Raw genomic sequence first — 20,885 nt, forward strand, 5'->3', positions numbered from 1 at the left:
TCGGCCATCCTTGGCAAATCCCCTGCTGTCAGCCTTAAAATAGAAGCACAGAGGCTGTGTGCCCGGCTCCGTGTCACTGTCGGCAAGACGTGGGGCTGGGAGGAGGCCGCCCAGGACCCCTCTCGCTGGACCCTGACCCACTGCGCACACCCTGACCCGGTCCGCCTTCTTCAGCTGGGCACGGAGGGCGGCGTGCACTCCCCCAGGGACACAAGGCAAGAGAGTCGGCTGTCCCAGGGCCCTTCCAGCCCCGCACACCGAGCATCCCAGGGGCTCCAGAGAGAGGGTGGTGGGCGGGCCAGGGAGGCTAGCATGATGGAAGACGCCCCGGGCTCAGGAGCTGAGCGTCTAGCACAGGGGTCGGGGCCAACCACAAACCTGCCACAGAGCCACGTTCGCTCATTTCCGAATGCCTGTGCCGCTCTCCCGCGAGGACAGCCGTGACAGAGACCACGTGGCCTGCACAGCCCAGAACCTCCACCCACCAGCAGATTACAGACACAGTTCACCGACCCGGCAGACCAGTTCCAGCGTCAGGGCACAAATCCACCCCTGCGCCAAGCGTGCGGTAAGGACACCTGGGTCCCCCTCTCAGAGCCAGCCGGGGTGGGGGGCTCCCCTCCCACCCACACACAGTGGCTCATCTCCACCGCTGGGCACCCGGCCGGCCCTCCCCTCCCATTCTTGCCTGGTCAGGGGAGGCGCCTCTTCTGTCCCCACCTTTTGAAATATGAAATCTCACCCACCTGTTCACTCAGGCATGGGGACACGTACGTACCGTTTCTGGGACGGCTGCATTAAATCTGAAACTTTATCATCGTAGAACTTCTTCATCGCAAATCTATCCAGGGCCTGGTCGGCGCTGGGGAAGGAGAGAGACGGACGGAGACACGGCGTTAACCCCGTGGAGTCACAGACGGCGGGGGTGACACGGGACAGGTGGTATGGCTGTCCTGAGTGACCGGCCCCCACGGGAGCCCCACCTCTGCCGCGCCTGCACACGTGCACCCCAGCCTAGCATTAGCATCTCCTCTTGGACCCCAATCCCGGGAGTATGTTCGGGCCACCGTGGAAGCCAGGACTGCAGGTCTGGAGCGTTGTCCCAAACAGCAGGTGGCTTCCATGGGCCCCGCCTGAGTCTTCGGATCACCGGGGTTTGGGGCACAGTCAGAGCTCTACAGTCAGCAACACCCAGCAAGCCCCCGGAGAGCAGTGTGGGACCCGCGGGGGGGTCACGACTGTCAGCAGGCCGGGGGGGGGGGAGGGTCAGAAGTCTGCGCCATCATGGTTCCGAGGTGACCACCACAGGGAACGCTGCTCACCAACAATCCCACGCTGACCTCAGCTCTACAACGCCCACCAGCGCACGCAGCAGGATCCAGGAGACCCCATAACGGGGCATTTCACGGGCCTGCCTGATCTGACTCAGATGAATCGTGGAACGTGGGTACAAGAGGTCGCAGCAAAAAGCTTCCTTGGAAATGTGATCTACGGGTGAGCCCTCCCCTTAGCGCGTGTACATGCACCTCCAGAAAATGGGTATTTCACCGCCTGCGTTTGTCTTAAAGCTGGACTGATGGGGTGGTCCCGTACGGAAGATCCCCTCAAGCTCTGAATATTTACCATGTCAAGGGCTTATGTTTTCAAGCTGGAAAGTACGGTTACATATCCACCCGTTCGCTTGTAAGCACTCCTTTCCCCAGAGCTCTCGTGTCCCACTAAACATGGGACACTGATAACGCATCTGGGCCTGTGCATGTTCAGTATTGACATCACTGTTAGCATCAGGAGTGTTCCCAGGGACGGTCTCTGTGATTGCTCGTCTTCAGGGAGCCGATACACGAGCATCCTCCCTACTGTTTGATTTCCAGTTTCGGATCTGATCTGGAGCACGGTTTCACGACAGAGCTCTTAAAAACGCGTGCTCCAGGGGTGCCTGGGTGGCTCAGTCAGTTAAGCGTCCAACTTCGGCTCAGGTCAGCCTGCTTTGGATTCTGCCTCTCTCTCCCTCTCAAACAAATAAACATTAAAAAATTTTTTTAAGAAAACAGAAAGGCAGGTGTCGCTCCATTTTAGCGAGAAGTACTTAACACCGTTACTCGTGCGGCTGCCAACAGCATTAACAGCGGCAAATACCCGAGTACTGGTACTGGACGTTACATGCCACGATGCACTGAACGGCCACAAAACCCCACAAGGCTCAGCCACCATTCCCCCCTTCGCAGGCGAGGACCCCATGGCTCTAAGGTTCGTGAAAATGGCTCGACTCTGTGGTGGAGATGGGCCCCGACTATGGAGAAAAATGGAGGATTGAGGAGGGGTGTTGTGGGTGCTCTAGGGCTCGAAGCCGCTGGGCTCTGTGCCCCCTGACCTGCCAGGTGAGCCCCCGCCCATGGAGCCCAGGTTGCAGGTGCAGCCACGTGGCTGCGGCAGAAACAGGGGGCGACGCTGTGCAGGCGGCACGTGGTCTGTGTCGCACGCTGTGGCTCGGCGGAGGGAGTGCAAGTGAGCAAGAGCCTCGGAGTCTGGCACACGCCCAGACGCTGACTATCAGTGAGGGGCGATCCGGTTTGCAGGGGAGGCTGGGTTCCCCCCGCCGGCAGCCCCAAGCTCCCTGGTCCACGTCCAGAGAAAACATTTGGGAAGTCAAATTTCACTCCTTGGCACTGGCGAGGCCAGGATCCGTGGGCCGCTATGAACAGGGCACGTGTCCTCATAACTGGGGCAGCTCCCGCCTCACGGGAAGGTACGTGTGGACGCAAACCCACAGGGAACGACACTCTGGGCTGGGTTGCGGCGTGAGTGGTTCGCACCAGGAGGTTTCCGCCAGCCTCCTGCGCCCCACGTCCCGGCCAAGGGTCCCGTGGTGGCTCTTCCGGCCCCCGGACACCAGAGGGGACCGGAGACAGCTCCCCGAGCCTTGGTTTCCCCATCGGTAAAGCGTGAGCGGTGACTGGTTCACCCCCTGGGTTACTCAGGAGGATTGAGGGAGAAAAGACCAACTTGCAAAGTACATTCCAGATGCCAAGGACACGCAAACTGCCATGGCCACTCGTCTTGACAAGGTACAAGGTATCCAGGGAGGCTACACGGCTCTCGCTCTTAAGACAGGTGACGTCCGTCCCTGCTGTTTTTGTCACAGAACGAGGGAGCGCTCACCAGCTGCCTCAAGGCGACGTCGGGGTCAATCAGACACCTGCACGTCCTTCTCAGCAGCGCCAACCACTAGCGGGGCGCTTTGCCCGCCCCGAGGGCCGGCCGAGCCTCCCACCCCGTCACGAAGCTTCTGCCGCCCAGGGCAGCTCGGACGCCCCTCGTACCTGGCCGACACGTTGGTGAAGTGCATGTACGACGATATCACCACGCCAATGCGTCCCTTTCCGCCCTGCAGGAGACAAAAAGAGGGGCTCAGTTTCTCTGGACTCACACCACAGAGACGGAACGCTTGCAGATGACAAAAAGCCCGCTTTGTGGGGGGGAGGGGGGGGTAGCCACCGTCAGCCTCCGCCGGTCCCCGATCTGGGGATGGCAGCATCCAGCGGGCAGGCAGCGTGCACACCGGGTGCCCACGGCAGGTGCCACCTGGGGCATGGGGCAGATCTGCACGGAGGTGGCCGGTCAGCTCGCCATCTCCCACTGGGGACCAGCAGCATGTGCGGGGGTAGGCACGCAATGGGTGTAGACTCGCCTGCAAGTGAGCTGAAGCCCCGCCCCACAGGTCGAGGTTATGAGGGCCGCACATGCAGCCTGGAAAGCCCGGAGGGCAGATGCCAGCGTGCTGGCAGCACCTCACCCCTGCCACCGCTTACCCAGCCCTGCCTGGTTACACACAGGGACCGTGGCCCAAGAATGCAGGGGCTCAGTCCGTGACCACAGACACACACAGTCCAGACGCGGCAGCCAGCTGGAACCACGGGCCAACGGGACCCACAGGACTGGGTGTATGGCAACACCACCACTGTGACAGGCCGCCTGCCACCTTCTGGAACATACTGCCACAACCCAGCCCAGCAGTCAGCAAACCACACTCCACCAGCCCCTTCTGCCCACTACCTGTGTCCACACAACCTGCGAGCCCAGGGCTATGTTTCTGAACAGTTGAAGAAGAAGCAAAACTATGACATCTGTAACATGTGACAGTCACCTAAAGGTCAGCTGTCACTGTTTGACCCCGGCCATGCCCATCTGCTTAGGTGCACAAGGGGTATTTCCACCGTCAATGGCAGGTGTGAGCAGTTACGGTCACCCCGCACCCGCAAAAGCTCAAAATATTCAGTCTGGGTTTTTCATGAAAAGTCAGCCAACCCGGACGTAGAGGTGCATGAAGCCAAAATGGCAGGGGCACCAGCATGCAGGCCCCCACGTCGGTCCTCGAGAAGAAATGGCCAAGCAGATCCATTCACAGCTCTGAGGACCCACACCACGTGGGAATGTCACCCAGGAGTGGGCAGCTCTCTGCCCATGCAAGTCAGGTGCACATACACACGCCATTTACTGGCACAAACCCACTGCTAGCAAACAGCCCCTCAGCCCGGTGGGGCACTCATGGGACATTCACGGCCACCGCGCTCGGTCACTCATGGTCTCTGTGGTGCTCACACGAGACTCTGAAAGGTTCAACTCCACCAGCTGTCCGTCCTCCACAGTTGTCAGAATCACTGACTGCACAAGTTGCTGAAGGTAAGTCCTTTGCAGAGACTCAAAACCAGACGCTGTGGGCATGGAATCTTCTAGAAGAACCTTCTGCTCAGTCAGCAGCTACCAGGTGGTGGGTGGCCAGTGAAGGAGACTAGGGGCAAAACTGCACAACCCCTACCCTTCGCAGCAGACGGGAGAGTGGGACCATTGCAGGGCTGACCCGTGTCTGCCCCCCACCCCCGAGGCCAAGAGCCCCAGCTCTGCCCGCATTCCCGGCACGTGCGGAAGGAAACACACACTCTGCTGAGCTTGCAGGTTTTGGCCAAGTCCCCGATGTCACCCCTGCTACGATCAAGATGAACTTCTGTTAACGCCGACATCTAAAGTTCACACTCAGAAGGGGCTTCTCTCTCACAGCACGTTTTCTAGAACGCCTCGGGAATGGCTTCCACGCCCCCAGAACGGTGCAAGGTTTTCCAGAACTCTCAAGGTCTAGTGTGCCAGAATCCTCCGGGGGCCCGGCCTGGGGGCCTATGAGCCACAGGGACATCACCGTCGCTCCACCAAAGTCACCAGGCCACGGCTAACGAAGACCCGTTTGTTTTAATTAACAAGAATTGGTTAAAAACTTAAAAAGCCTATCTTCTTTTGAAGTTTGCAGCAAGACGCAAATTCGGAGAGAAGGTCCTTCCATCTAATGCAATCCTGAAAAGCTCCACTTAGCTTAGTTTTGTAAGAAAACTAGTGGGGGGCCTGGCTGGCTGTTTGATGGAGAAGGAAAATCAAGTTAGAAATGAGAAAAAGCAAGAAAAGCAAAGAAAGAAACGTCGTCCCCTTTCGTGTGCACCTGACAGGCTTTCCTCCAAGCTGGGAGCCACCGCACTCCATGAGGGGGGCCGGGAGGTGTCCCACTGCCCCCAGAACAGGGGGTCTTTGTACCCTGGGGGGAGACTGTGCAGAAAGCCCCACACAGCCCAAGGGGGAGGTTCTCTGAAACTAAACTCCATAACGCGATGGATTTTCGTGCAGCTTTGGAACGTGAAAAGATCTGAAAAGGAGACATCCCAAGAAGGAAATGTCAACGCTTTCAAGATGCTCTGACGGTCACAGAACACGGTGTATAAGGGACAAAATGGGGAGCAGACCACCCACCGCACTGTCCTTTCCCAAAGCACCTCCCACATGGAGGGTATGGGCCACGGGCTTCCCCGCTCGGGAAATCCGCTCTCCGTCTGGCTGCACTCCACGCCAGCCAGATCCAAGAAGCCAGGGAATGCAGGGAGGCCGTGCGAAACCAGAGAAGAGAAAAGATCCCAGGTGGTCGGAGGCCAGGCGCAGCCCGGACAGTGCCCCCACGGCCAGCACCCGCCAGCCTGCAAGGGGGTGGCCACGTCCGGTCCCCATCCAGCTGCCGGCCGGGGACGACCACGTTTGCAACAGCATCCTGCCCGCAGCGTGGGGGTAGGTACATCACAGCAGGAGTCAGACGGCACCTCCAGCCCACTGCTGTCCATCCTAACAGCACCCTTTTCCTTCTCAAAGGGCTTTCTTGGGGCGCCTGGGGGCTCAGTCAGGTAAGTGTCCAACTTCAGCTCAGGTCATGACCTCGCGGTTTGTGGGTTCGAGCCCCGCGTTGGACTCTGTGCTGACAGCTTGGAGCCTGGAGCCTGCTTCAGATTCTTCAGGTCTCCCTCTCTCTCTGCCCCTCCCCTGCTCATGCTCTGTCTGTCTCTCTCTCTCTCTCTCTCTCTCTCTCTCTCTCTCAAAAATAAACAGTCAAAAAATTTTTTAAAGGGCTTTCTTTTAAAATGGCGGGAAGATAAAATGGTTTGCTATCATTCCTGCCCTTCATTCGCTTCAAAATGTTCAGCTACGTGTTCAGCAACCCAAGTCCCACAAACTCTGGAGCCAAACTCTGGGAGGGGGGAATGATGGCTCTTCATTTTTAAGGACAAGTGCGCGAACGTGACCACAGAGGCCGATGGACAGCGCCATGGGTGTGACGGGTGGTCTCCGGGCCCCCGCCCCCAGCCTCCTCCACCCTGCCCTCCACCCCAGGTGCGAGGTGGCACTCACCCTGCAATGGATGACAACCACGTGCTGGGGGTCACTGTTCAGCCAGGACTCCTGCGCCTTGCAGACGGTGCACACCTGGTCCAGGGGTGGCGCATGTAGCTCGGGCCAGCCCACGTCCAGAATCTGCAACGAGACACGGGCCCCGGGGGTCCTCTTGGGGGCTCTGGTGGCACCAGGCACCCCACCACGGCCCTTCTATCTATATTTCATCTAACAGTAAGGAACACTGGGCCGTGTTCCTCTTCTAAAACCTGCTGGGAAGGCCCTGGGGTGGCCCAGTCGGTTGAGCATCTGACTCTTGATTTCGGCTCAGATCATGATCCTAGGGTTGTGAGTTCAAGCCCCACGTCAGGCTCTGTGCTGACAGTGTGGAGCCTGCTTGGGGTTGATTCTCTCTCTCCCCACCTCTCTCTCTGCCCCTCCCCACCTCGTGCACACACGTGTGCACGCCCTCTCTAAAATAAAAAATAATAATGATAAAACTTATTTTAAAAAATTAAAATAAATAAAACCTGCTGGAAATTGTGGCCAGGCTCCTTCACTGGAAAGAAAAACGTGAAGGATTATGTTGCCCCGTGAGACAACTACTCTGCTTTTTGTAGCTGATATGGCAATTCTAGAAAGGACTTTCAGAGCCGCTAATGGGGCTCGTGGGGAGAGCCAAGGCCCGGTCAGATCTGAAACTGGAGTTCTTGGCCGGAGCTACTGCCAAAAATCCCTCCGGGCAGACGAAAATCTCAGCTTGGGGAAATTCAGGGAGCCGTTCCCCACGCAGCGTGCAGATAACATCTCAGAGAGAGGCCCACTGGGTGCACTTGGGAGAAACACGGTCCTCAAAGGACAGAAGCGGGCCCACAAAGGAGGAAGCGCCTTGAGCCCCGGCTTCAATCTGGAGCCGGAACAGAGAAGGTCCTCATCGCCTGACACCAACACCAGCACCCGCCCCTGCCCCGCGACGCAAAACACTTTCTATTTTCCTTTTCCTTTCTTGAAGGGGAAGGGAAGGCCGAGCTCCCTTCCCTAGGAGTAACAGAAGTAACATGAAACAATGGAAAATTTCAGAGAAATGCCGGCAAGCTAAAAAATATCACATACCCCCTTCCGCCACTCGGGGGAACAGCTGTAGCATTTAGGTGACGCCCTGAGGTTTTTGTCCACATAGTGGAGACGCTACTGTCTTATCCCAGTGGCTGCAGAACGTTCCCACGTGTGGATCACGTATGCTGTTTATGCCATCACTTACACACGTGAGCAATTTCAAAAATTTCCCCTAAATCTTGACAACTAAGAATAACGGAGGGAGAACGAAACAGGTGGCAGGCGGGAGATCCTGGCAGAGGAGACGCCACACGCGTGTGCACACACGCTTGTGCACACATGTGTGTAAACCCAGGAAAGGCTGAATGCAGTCTGCGGATCACGCCAACGTCGACTTCTGGCATCGACATTTTATTACTTATCATTAGTTCTGCCCGGGGGAAGACAGGGGCCGGGACAAGTGGGCTCTCTCTGTATATTTCTGCAACTTCTGGCAAATGTGTACTTCTTTCAGACTAAAGCAGCTGATTTACTTAAAAAAAATTTTTTTTAATGTTTTTATTTATTTTTGGGACAGAGAAAGACAGAGTATGAGCAGGGGAGGGGCAGAGAGAGAGACACACACACAGAATCCGAAGCAGGCTCCAGGCTCTGAGCTGTCAGTGCGGAGCCTGACGCGGGGCTTGAACCCACGGACTGTGAGATCATGACCTGAGCCGAAGTTGGACACTTAACCGACTGAGCCAAGCAGGCGCCCCTAAAGCAGCTGATTTAAAAATAACCCCCAGATAAGGGCAGTTCCTGATTCCCCTAATGACGTCACATCCCACAAAGGCTTGCCGGGAACAGCTTCCGCACCAGCAGATACACATCATGCACGTTTGATAAAACAAAACTCAGAATATAAAGGGTGAAGGTCCGTACCTTTGGGTTAAGCTTCGTAAGGTCGTACCTCTTTTCGGAAAGGTTTAACACCTGTAAAGGGGAAGGAACAAGCCGTCAGACAACTCAGGGTCCTCGGAGGTCAAAGAGGAAACCGCTGGTTTTCACATTCACCCGCCGCCTGCCTTCGAGGTACCGAGAATGATAAAAGGTGGAATTGTACGTAGGAACGGAGGACAGCTGAGCGCAGGGGCCTGTCCAGCTGGTGCGGTTCGCCACCCGCTTTCCTCAGAGCCAAGAGCCCTCCTGCCTGATAAGACCCGTCACCCTGGGCAGCCTCGTTCAACGGCCTGCGGGTTCAATTAGTTATACTGGCTGCATGTCCATCAGAGGATGCAGGTGTAGACAGGGAAGAGATGAGCCCACCCAGGATTCTTAACTCAGATCTGTACCAGACACGTACACGGGTCTTTCTTCAGACATTTCCAAAGGGTCCTAAGGGTCCTTGTCCCAAAACAAGGCAGGGACCGCTGCCCTCACTGTTGGCGGGGGCCAGGGGTAGGCTCTGGCCCTACAGCCACGTGTCCGGGGCCCAGAGCCCTCCCGGGTCTCAGAGGACAACTGCAGGGGACCAGCCGTGCGCTGACCCCTGGGCCAGGCATCAGGACGGGGCAAACAGTTCCTGCAGGGCCTTGGGGACAAAGGAAGCCCCTGGGACAAGAGTGTGATGGGACAAGAGTGTGACGCTCTCGGCTAGGACAGGCTTTCCCCTGTCCGCAGCCAGGTCATCATGCCAAGGACTGGCGTCTGAGGGACCTAGGAGCCAGGACGGCGCGGCTCCAGCCCGACCCTGACCACTCAGCTCCGGGCCGGCACAGCCTGTGGGAAGCGACGCGGGGTCACCTCCGCTCGCCCTGCCTCGTTCGCAGGCAGCAGGCGGCCGATTAGTCATCTGAGACCGATAAGGGCACAATAACGGCCTTGTCGTTTAGAGCGAAGATTAGCTGCTTGGATGGAGATAAGAACAGCGTCGGGGCAGGTGCAGCGGAGGCGTGAGGGGTTGTAATTTAACCCAAGATCACACGGGGCCGCTCCCCTGGGGCTGCCACGGCGGGAACACACAGGGCAAGCCAGGGGATGCGGGAGACGCTGGCCGCGCTTACCCCCAAGCGGGGACTCTCCCCCTCCACAACATCACACGCGTTCCCGGCTGTCGGCAGCAGGGAGAGGCTTAGCCGTGATGCAGGGACGCAGACCCCACAGGGGCTGGCGGCCCCCTCCTGATGCTGAGCGCCCAGCGCACCAGGACGGCTGCCCACCACGTGCTCAGGGGCAGCGGCCGTGGGCAGGGGACAGCTGCACTTCCCCGGGGACACTCGTGACCTCATGCCACAGCAGGTGGCACGTGGAACAAAAGCCCCAGTGGGAGGGAGCCCCGGGGCATCTCCATGAAGCCAGGCACAGAGTGAGGGACCACGGCCACCCCACAGGCTCAGTGGCCACCCCAAGACTCTCAGTGGTTTCTTCACATTTCAGAAACTCAGTGTCTTCCCAGTCACAGTGCCCAGTGTTCCCCCACACCATCCCTGCACTCAGTGTCCCCTCTCCTACTCTCCCCGCGCTCAGTGCCCCCCCCGCACCATCCCTGTGCTCAGTGTCCCCCCCACATCGTCCCCAGGCTCGGTGTCCCCTCCCCACCATCCCCACATTCGGTGTCCCCCCCACCCTCCCCAGGCACAGTGTTCCCCCCCCCACCATCCCCAGGCTCAGTGTCCCCCTCCACCATCCCCACATTCGGTGTCCCCCCACTCACCAGGTAGTTGTCCCCGTGTTTGGACCTCAGCATGCGCGTCACCTCCTGCAGGTTGTGCAGGTAGGACTCCTCGGAGCAGCTGGCGGGGAAGGACACCGCGATGATGCGCTCAGTGATGTAGGTGAGGTCCAGCTCGCGGCCGTCCTCCATGGCGGGGCTCAGCACCACGGGCCTAGGAGAGGGGGCCGGTCAGGACGCGGAGGTGCCCACACTGGCTGCTCGCAGGGGAGCCCCGGCAGCAGCCCCCCGGGGGGCTGTGTGTCTATTCTGAGTGTGTTTGCATCACAGGAGCCCCTGCCCTGCGGCAGAGGGAGACCCCCAGGGGACGGACTCTGGAGGGAGGAGCCTGGTCCTCACTCCTGGGGATCAGGACGACGGGAGCAGAGGCCCCGTGGCGGGTCCTCAGGTCTTCCTGCCCCACCTGGAGACAGGTGTGGGGGCCGTGGAGGGGACGCGCTGGGAAGGAGTATGGGCGGCCACCCTACAGGTGCCTCCCCTCAGCCACAGGGGCGGCCGGCTCTACCAGCAGGGCTACTGTGTGCGGGCTCCTGGGGAGTTGGGGGTGGGAGGGCAGGGGTGCGGAGGCAGGACCACCGACCACAACGGGGCCTACAGAGGGGAGGGCTGCTGAGGCTGGGACAGCACCGTGGGGATCATGTCCTGAGAGCCCTCCCTCCTCATCCTCATGGCAGGGCAGGCCCCCAGGGCTGACAGTGGCCAGGGATGAGGTGTTGGGTCAACCCCAGCGTGGTAAGACCCACAGAAAACCCACAAAGGGACACAGGACAGTCACAGGAAGGTGGTTTTGGTCCACAGCCATCGCTACCAGGAGCTTCGAGCCTTTGTGGCTGCCACCTGTTTATCGACTGCCCCTTTTATAGGTGTTTCTCTCCTAATTTTGGAAAATTCAAAAACCTACAAAAGTTTAACCAACCGCTACGGACCCACCATCTCACTTCAACATTAACACACGTTTCGCCCACACCCCGTCATCCACCACTTTGGCCGCCGTGAAGAAATCCCAGACATTGTTACCACCTCATTTATAAACATTTTAGTATTTCCTTCTGGAAGACAGATGCTTCTTAGGAATACCTACGGTGCTGTTATTATACCCACTGGAAGGAACATCATCAGATCCAGCATCATAAACTTAGTCATTTAAGTTGATTTATTCAAATCAGGATGCAAAACATCACCAAGATGTTTTTTTCTCTGCCTTATGTACATATGGCCACAAAAGAGTTTTGATGACTTTTAAAAATTAAATCAGGTTTTGGGGCATGTGGGTGGCTCAGTCATTTGAGCATCTGAGTCTTGATTTCATCTCAGGTCATGATCCCAGGGTCGCTGGGTCAAACCCCATGTCAGGCTCTGCACTGAGGATGGAGCCCGCTTAAGATTCTCTCTCTCTCCCTGGGGCGCCTGGGTGGCTCAGTCGCTTGAGCGTCTGACTTCGGCTCAGGTCATGATCTCACGGTTCATGAGTTCAAGCCCTGCATCGGGCTCTGTGCTGATGGCTCAGAGCCTGGAGCCTGCTTCAGATTCTATGTCTCCCTCTCTCTCTGCCCCTCCACCGCTCACACTCTGACTCTCTCTCTCTCAAAATAAATAAATAAATAAATAAATAAATAAATAATAAATAAATAAACAAACATTAAAAGATTCTCTCTCTCCCTCTGCCTCTGCCCCTCTCCCCAGCCCCCAAGTAAAATAAAATAAAATAAAATAAAATAAAATAAAATAAAATAAAATAAAATAAAACAAAACAAAATAAATCAGGTTTTTAAACACTGATATAAAAAGTAATAACGTGTCTTATCCACCAACCACAGCTCCTGAGAGACTGCCCCGCATGGAGCACTGGCCGTGGCCATCCCAGCAGGCCCTGCCCGGACTCAGGCAGACAGAGCTTGGTGCACCTGCTGGGCTCAACTCTGGAACGCCCCCCAAGTTCACCTGCACAAAGAAGCCAGGGCTGTGCATGGAAACAATCACATTCCCACAATCTGGGCTTCAATGCTGGGAAGGTGCATCCAGGGGGGAAAAAAAAAGAGCTTTCTACACCTTGGAACACAACCACAGACACGCATCACCTGGAAACATGACCACAGACTCGAGGAAGACCACACTCAGGCTTCCTGTCATATCTGGCCTGAGGCAGGGACACCAGGTTCTGGACGCTTACCTGGACGGCCCGGCACGGCAGACAGCAGCAGACGGTGCAGAGCCCCCCGGAGCCTGCAAATGACAAAGCACAGGTCAGTCCCATGCGGTCCACAGCCACCAGCCCACAGAGAAGGAAGGACGGCCACCATTCTGTGATTTAGTCATTAAGTGGGAAGTCAAACACGTGACTGCTGGCGCCTCTTACGGCCAGGGAGGGTCTCCAGCATGTCAGGGCCCTATGACTGCAGACCCCCAGCCACATGGTCCACGAACCCCCAGCAGGACAAACCCACCCACGGCACCTGTAAATGCCTGTCCCCTGTATACAGGAGGTGTTCGACCAACACTCACTAGATCACTACCATTATCATCAGACTGACTCGAACAAAACAAAGCCTGATAATTCTCTATTGCTTCTACTATTTGCCTTTTAAGGTTTGTTCATTTATTTTGAAAGACAGAGACAGAGACAGAGACAGAGACAGAGAGAGAGAGAGAGACAGGGAGAGGAAGAGAGAGGGAGAGGGAGAGGGAGAGAGAGAGAGAGGGAGAGGGAGAGGGAGAGGGAGAGGGAGAGGGAGAGGGAGAGGGAGAGGGAGAGAGAGAGAGAGAGAGAGAGAGAGAGAGGGAATCCCAAGCAGGCTCCACACCATCAGCACAGAGCCTGACGTGGGGCTCGATTTCATGAACCTTGAGATCATGACCTGAACCGAAATCAAGAGTTGGACACTTAACCCACTGAGTCACCCAGGCGCCCCAACATCTACCATTTTTTAAAAAAGCCCATCCTGCAGGGAAAAAGCCTCAGGTGTGATGACTTTACAATTTGCAAGATCCTTCCATGTGAGTGTGTGTTAACGTGATCCACAAAGGCCTCGTAGACACGATCTCAGGAGACACGCCCAGCAACTTTGTGAGTAGGAATTACCTCCCACATTTCAAAAGTGGGGAAACCGAGGCTCAAAGAGGTGTGCAAGGCATTGCCGAAGATGGCAGAGGCGGGAGAGCCCGTAAGCCCGGCACGGTGTTCCCGAGTGCCCTTCCTGGGACTCAGCGGCCCCTTCCCGGAGCCTGCCGCGTGTCCTGGCCCCGCTCCGCGGATGGAGTGCGCAGTGATGCTGGGAGCGTGTGGCGCAGGAAGCACAGAGTGCCCAGGGAGGCTGCCCGCTGGCTGTCCCTGGCGGACGGGTGCCTCTCGTACGGGTCCCGCCTTACAGACGAGTCCGGGACTGAGCCGGCTCCCTCGGTGCCTGGGACTCTGAGCAGCGTGGACAGCGGCTCCCAGGAGGTCAGGGGGCTGGGCCCACTCTCCCCAAAGCAGCCCTGAGGCCCAGCACTTCCCAGACGGGTCCCAGCCAGCCCCCAGCCCAGGGAATCCCCACCTGCATCCCCTGGCACGGATGGATGGCAGATAGATGGAGGGCAGACACACGACAGGTGCATATACACGATGCGTAGACACATACGTGAAAGGCGGGTCGCTAAACACACACGTGCACACACACACAAAGCGATAGGAAGGCCGGGCCGCCTGCCCCTACCCCTAGCCCCACCTGCAGCCGCCCCACGGTGCCAGTTTAGACTGAAGTAATGTGCACGGACTGAAAACCAGACAAGATCCACACGTGTAAGTTTGTAGAGAAAGCACACGTTCCTTGAGGGTAAGGCCCTTCACACTTTCCAGCCCACACATCACCTAACTGGATGACGGGCCAGAACCACTGCTCACCGCCTGCACCCCCTCCCCCCAGCCCGGTGGTGAGGCCTCCCCCACCCCTCAGGTGCACGGGGAGGTGGGCAGAGCCGCAGGTCAGTGTGGAGGGGCGGGGTCCCTGCAGTGAGGGGGTCACCTCAAGAGAATGTGTCCCAGGAAGAGCACAGCTGGTGACTGACCATGAAGTAGCTCTATTCTGCATCTTGGGGACAGTGAGGAGACGGGCGTGGCCCGAACAGGTGCATGGAGGGGAAGAGCGTCAGGAGGGGTCCCTAGGACAGATACAAAGCCAGCTTGGGACCCTGTTTCTGGCCCTCTCCCTGAGGGGACGGGGTCCGGGTCCTCTGACCACGTGGCCCCCTGTTCCACCAGCAGCATCCTGTGACAGGCCACAGTGGACTGCGGTCAGAAAGCTCACCACACCTGGTGGGCCACCTGGCTCCCGGTGGGAACCCTCATAGGCAGCCTGGGAAACAGCATCCAGAAAGACCGTGTTGTGTCTAGAATCGCACAGTGAAGATGTGATAGCAACTTCTGACACTAAACCCAGGGCTCTTTCGATACCCTGGCCCTGGTGGCCCAACGGCCCGTGCTGCTGAGCCCGACCCCGGGGCCAGGCCAGCATCAAGGAGGTCGAGAGAGCGAGCCCAGCCCCCACCGCGGAGAGCGACCGGGACTGAGCCACCTCTGGAAGCCAGCCTCTGAGACTCCACGCGCAACGGACTCCCTCCCTCAGAGGCTACATTTGGAGCCAAGCGGATGACGTGTGGGTGATGGGACCCCGGGTACACAGAGATGGTAGCCCCTTGGGTGCCTACTCTGCTGTGTAGCGGCTAGGAGACTCTACAGAAGGGGCAAGACTTCCCAAAACACATCACTGGCCAGAAGGGTACCCTTGGGTATGCAGTCTCTGTGCATCTGTGCTGGAGAGCAAAGAACCAATCTGCTCGTGGGGTTCAAAAGCCGAGCCCCCCTTCAAACACCACACCGCATCTCACGGCTGAGGAATGACCCAGAAACCAGCTTCCTGGAAATCTACCAAAGAGGAAGGTCCCTTGTGCACCAGAACCCTGAATCCTAACCCCATACAGGAAGTGGGAGAAAACCTCTCTGCGGGAAGACCCCAGGCCCCCGGGGCTGCGCTTTGCTCGCAGTGCTTGGCAAGAAGACGCTGCCCACCCACCTTCCCGGGAAGCCTTCTGAGGACACCGCCAGCCACTCTTATCGTTACCGACCAGAGCGACAGAGATAACACAGGCGATTTCCGAGCTGGCTCCTGGTCCCCACCTGCCTCTGCCCAGCCCCGCCTCCTTCACCCCTGTCTATTTGGCACCCGCTTATCACAGCCCGCAACTTCTAAAGGCGCGAAGAAACCCGGTGGGAGACGGAGGGGAGGGGCACCGGTGGAATCCGTGGCAAAGGTTACACCTGCAACAGGGGAAGCGCAAGCCCACGCTGCCCCAAAGGCACTGTTTCCGGTGAGGGCCAGGCAGCGCACGTGCTGGGCCCCTAAGCGGTCCTGGGACCCCGACCAAGTCACTGGCCTCCCTGGCCAGCAGTCGCTTTGGGTCCAGCACTTGGAAGGCAGAGAGAACGCAGCCCCGGAGCCCAGGACCCTGGCCAGCAGCCAGGCGGGTGCTCCAGCAGGTAACCACTTGATCGCTGCATCTGCCCAGAGGGGCTCTCTTGCCCAACACACTTTTGCAATAATTGATCCTCATTTCTTTTGCTACTGGTGTTACTTCTATGTTTGAAACGCGCTCAGAAGTAGCAACTCTGTAGCTGTGGGATATAAACCCCCAGACCCATCTTGCAGGAGGGGACACCGATCCCCCGTGATATCTGCACGCAGACACAACTGTCTTTTTTAAGAGAGGCAGACAGAGCCCGTGTTTGCTCCGAGTGGGTCACCCCAGGGCCAAAGGCAGGGCTGCATGGCTTTTCTTGGGAGAAACTGGTCCAGGCCTTGTCAGGAGACACGGTTCCCTGTGAGACCGCCTTTGTGCTGTCACTCTGCACCCTGCAAACCCGGAAAGGTCCTTCACCTGCTCCGGCCTCGGCCACCCTCCTCGTCTTTCTAGAACAGGGGTTCCAGTCCCCACCTCACCTGGGGGCTAGGGCCCACACAGGACTTGCAGGAAACACCTGCTGTCCATATAGGGATCTTGCAGCGCCGGCCCTACAGGACACAACCCCACGCTCCAGTGTCCCCTCCTACAGGACCCCCCCCACCGACGGCCCCTCCTACAAGACCCCGCCCCCCCGCGCCCCCTCCTATAGGACCCCGCCCCCAGTGGCTCCTCCTACATGACCCTGCCCACCCACCCGCGCTGTCCCACTGGACCCGCCCCCCAGCACCCAGTCTTATAGGGAGCCATTCCCATGACCAGTGGGTAGCACTAGAAAACTGGCCCAAATTTGGGTGATAATGGCCCAAATACGTCTGTGAGACAAAGGCTTTGCCACTAGTAACCCGGCCCCTTTCTAAGCAGATGGCCCGTGGAGGGAAAGCTGGGGTTCCAAGCAGGACCCCGAGCCCCGTCAGCTGTGGGGCCTGATCACTGGTCTCGTCTGGGATCTGATCAGCAGGCTGACAGGGACCTTCCCCCCTCCCTGGGTACCGCAGGGTCTGCAGCTGTGGGACGCCCCAAAGTCAGCATGGGCAGCATCAGAACCAGACCAGGCCAACCACCAAGACTCTGCCCGTTCACACACCCTGCAGCACCCCAAATGTGAACCCTCAGCGCAGAGCCTGGTACTACAAGCACACATTGTCTCCTACTTTTTCAGACGAAAAGTACAGTCCACACGTGGCACGAGACAGACACCCTGAAGACCTGACTGTTAGATGCACAAAGTCCCATAGGACCCACAAGGCCCTGCTCTCCCACCTCAAGTGACTGGCGTCCAGGCCAGAAGACAGGACACTCTGGGTCTGAACCGACAGGTTGGATTTCCAACAATCACGTCCCAGCAGCAGAGGACTCGCTCATGGCTTCGAGGAGGGACGCTGGACAAACCTAATGCAGGGGTGAGTCTATACCAAGGACTCCTGGCCACAGAGCACAGAGCCCCCCCCCCCCCCCACCAAGGGCTTCCAGAAGGACCCAGGTTGGGGGCACGGAGGGCAGTGAGGACACCTAACACCCAGCCGGAAAACAGAGGGAGGACATAGCGTGCCCCTGACACACGTCACCTGGCAGGTAAGCAGCAGGCCACGGCTGGACGACGTCGCCCCTTCCCGGTGGCTGTGATCAGCCACGTGGGGACGGCCAGCAGGCACCTGGCCAGGGTAGCCACCCAGGCTGTCCCAGAACCGCAGGACCTCCTGCAGATGAGGGCTCTCATCTGTAAAATGGGCTCCTACATTCAGCAACCTCTCTGCAGGGGTGCTGTGGCGCCACAGCAGGCCCGGCACGATGCACCCTTAGCATCTACGATTTCTGCGTGTTGTCTGGGAAACCAGGAAGATGGAGAAGACCTGCCTAATGAGACTCACGAGGTGGATGGTGCCCCCATGTCAGCAAGGAGGGCCTGTCCCCAACGCGGTGGGCTGGCGGGGACACCCCAGGTGGACGGAGCCTGAGGAGCAGAACTCACAGCCCATCTGTAGGGCTAATGCTGGTGCCATGTCCCCACATCCCATTGCTGTGAGCCAAGGGCAGGCACCTCCCTCTCTCCACCCCTGCCCCATGGCCCTTCTCTTCCAGTTTTCCCAGCACACTCCACCCTTCCTGTCTCAGGACCTTTGCATATGCCCTGCAGGTCTGGAATGCTCTTCACCCACTTAGGCAAGCCTCACCTGGTTAGCTCCTTTTAATCCTAGATCTCTCAGCTCAGATGTCACCTCCCCAGCAAAGCGGCCCCAATCCCTGGCCCTGTTTGTATGTGCCATGATGGCACAGCCCTCAACTGCACAGAAATAACTCGCCACATGAATTCTCGCCCATGCTGTGCACCCCCCTCCGCCGCCCCAGGTAAAGACCTGCAGAGGCAGTGGCTCCCACCTTCCACCTGGGGACCACGTCCTACCCCAGCAGCTGGCAGAGCACGCAGTTTGTGGGATACAGGAGGGAATAAGCCCACCGCCAACCTCCACACGTCCAAGGGATGATCTGGCCATGTTAGAGGCACGGGGATACCGCTCTACGTTTCGGTCCTAAATGCCTGTCATGTTTATTCGTAGGATAATAAAGTCAATGCACCGAGCGGCCTGAACACCCGGCCCCTAAAAGAGCAACAGAATGAAAGGTAGGAAGTGTGTCCGCCTTGGTGAGGTCACAACAGAGGGAATCAATGACTCTGGGGGATACCTGGAAAGAAACTGTCCCTTGCACAGCCACAAGGCGACACGAGGCAAGAACCCGGAACGGGGGTGTGGGGGGTTCTGGCGCAGGTGGGAGCTCGCCCTAGCTCCTGCTCAGGGACCGAAGGCTGTGCCCCTGCTGCCCACGTCCCCTCACCCTCTCGGGCTTCAGGATGACGAGCAGAGACCCTCTGCGGCAGGGGTCCCAGCCAGGTGTGGACCGCAGGGAGCCGCGGGGCCTGTGCGCTGCTCCCAGCCGCTCAGACGGCCCTGAAACCCACAGCCACTAACAGTTCCGTAAAAAGGAACAAAAAGGACAGTTGCGTAACCGAAGCCAGATTCACAAGGAAGCAGGGCTCCGGGGCCAGGGGCAGGGAGCAGGCCAGCCGCGTGCGCAGGAAGAAAGCACAATCCATAGACCAGCGGAAGCACACCGCACAAGGCAAACGGGAAAAAAAAAATGAAAACCTTTTGCAAAGGCAATAACCAGCTACGTCCACTGGACAAATCCGAAGGCACGGATTCATTCACTCGCTGCCCAGCAGGCAGGGTGCAGCAGTCAAGCACCTCCCGGCTGCTTCCCGGGCTGTCCAACCTTGAGAATTTACTCAACCTTCTGTGACTCAGTTTCCACACCTGGAAAGCAGAGGTGTCGGCAGCATTGGGTGAGGAAGCACGTGGACAGAGCTAACAACACCAGCTGTGCACCCAGTCGCTGTATGGGGTGCCAGGCGGGGGCTGGCCCCGAAAGCCAGCCTCCCCCAAAAGCCCATATGGACCGCAGTGCCTGGCGAGACCCTCTCACCACCGTGCAGCGGGAGAATCGAGACCTTCCCAAAGCCAGACAGACAGACAGACAGCCACTTCTCCCTTCCACAAGAAGGCCAGAAACAAAGTCATTACCAGGAGCGCCCAGCTTAAACGTCTTTCTTACCGCACTTAAACACGAGCAGCAGTGAGTGTCCAAAAAAAACACAGCAGGCTCGAGTTAGGAAATTAAAAGAACGTCACTCTGCTCCCCACCCCCCCCCCCCCCCGCCCCAGCTCCTCTAGGAGCAGCACGGTGTCGCTCCGAGGGAGGTTCTCTCTGAGCCAAGTCTACACCAAGCACTCGGCACTCGGCGGGAAGTAGGCTGCACCATATGGAAGGAAGGCGCCCGTGAAAGCAGAGGGCAAGGAGGAAGGGGGTCCCCAGAAGGGGCAGCCCAGGAAGCCGCTGGCGGGAGAAGCGTCAGACCTGGCCCTACATGGAACTTTTACTGCCCCCTCGCAGCAGAGCAAGGACGTGAGCAAACAGAGCAGGGGCACCGGGGAGAAAGCCACTGCCAAGTACAAGCCGCCCCACAGATCCCTCCGGGAGCAGAACTCACGGCGCTGCTGAGGGGCCCCGGGGCCAGGGCTTCGCCTTCAGAAGCAGGCTCCTCTCACCACCTGGCTCCTTCCCTGCTTCGAGTCCCGCGCCCTCTCCCTGCCCGTGGCCTCACAGGGAGCGGGTGGGACAGCGCCCGCCCCGCCGTGGCTGGGGAAGTCTCAAGGGCAGCGGTGCCGGAGCCGCGGGCAGGCCCAGCCCACAGCAGCAGCACGCATGCCTGCACGCCGGGCACCAGCAGCATGCGCCCAGCCCAGGCCCTGCAGGACCCAGGGGAGCAGGACAGGCTCACTGGGCAGGGGCTGCGTCCCTGACGGCAACCTGGCTTCCGGGGGGTGGGGGGTGGAAATGGGGGCACAGTGAGAGGTGTCCGGTGTCCAAAGCCCTACCCCCACCCTCACCCCCAGAGCAGCCTACTGCACATTCCTGGGTAGGCAGGTCTCAGGCCTGCATCCCGCGCTCCACAGGTGCCTGGTGCCCACCCTCCTCTCTCTGTCCCTTACGTGCACACAAAATCACAACGAGGACACAAACACAAGGTCTGAGTGCATAGCCGGACCAGAAAGAAGAAGCAGGGTCTCTCCTAACACGTGCCCCTCGGGCTCCAAGGCTCCCGGAGACCAAAACAGAGAGAGGGGGGCTGGACATACATCAGACAGTGGGACTACAGCGACTTTTCAGGCACCCAGGCTGTCTGCGCCTGGATCGAACTGGGCCGGTCGTCACTCAGAGCTGGGAGAGGAGGACCCGGAGCAGAGCACACACCCCACGGCCAGGTCTACGCTGGCAACCATTGGCCTGATTTCGTTACCAAACGGTCAGGCTCATCCCCTACATTCAGAGGGAGATACAAGCGTGCTCGTTTGTAATTCCGTCTCTC

General features: G+C 58.5%; 1 protein-coding gene across 1 annotated transcript in view; it reads right to left on the reverse strand.

Annotated features, from left to right (window-relative positions):
- Positions 1-20,885, reverse strand: part of TNS3 (tensin 3) — a 216,389-nt gene that overhangs the window by 109,438 nt on the left and 86,066 nt on the right. Inside the window, exons 5-10 of the mRNA XM_047836463.1 lie at positions 12,636-12,688; positions 10,448-10,619; positions 8,677-8,727; positions 6,715-6,837; positions 3,321-3,385; positions 779-862 (exon numbers count right to left, since the gene is read on the reverse strand). Of these exons, the coding sequence (XP_047692419.1) occupies positions 779-862; positions 3,321-3,385; positions 6,715-6,837; positions 8,677-8,727; positions 10,448-10,619; positions 12,636-12,688 (548 nt within the window). The remainder of the gene's footprint in view (positions 1-778; positions 863-3,320; positions 3,386-6,714; positions 6,838-8,676; positions 8,728-10,447; positions 10,620-12,635; positions 12,689-20,885) is intronic.

Source organism: Prionailurus viverrinus, chromosome A2, assembly GCF_022837055.1.
Source record: "Prionailurus viverrinus isolate Anna chromosome A2, UM_Priviv_1.0, whole genome shotgun sequence".
In the NCBI taxonomy this organism is placed as follows: domain Eukaryota; kingdom Metazoa; phylum Chordata; class Mammalia; order Carnivora; family Felidae; genus Prionailurus; species Prionailurus viverrinus.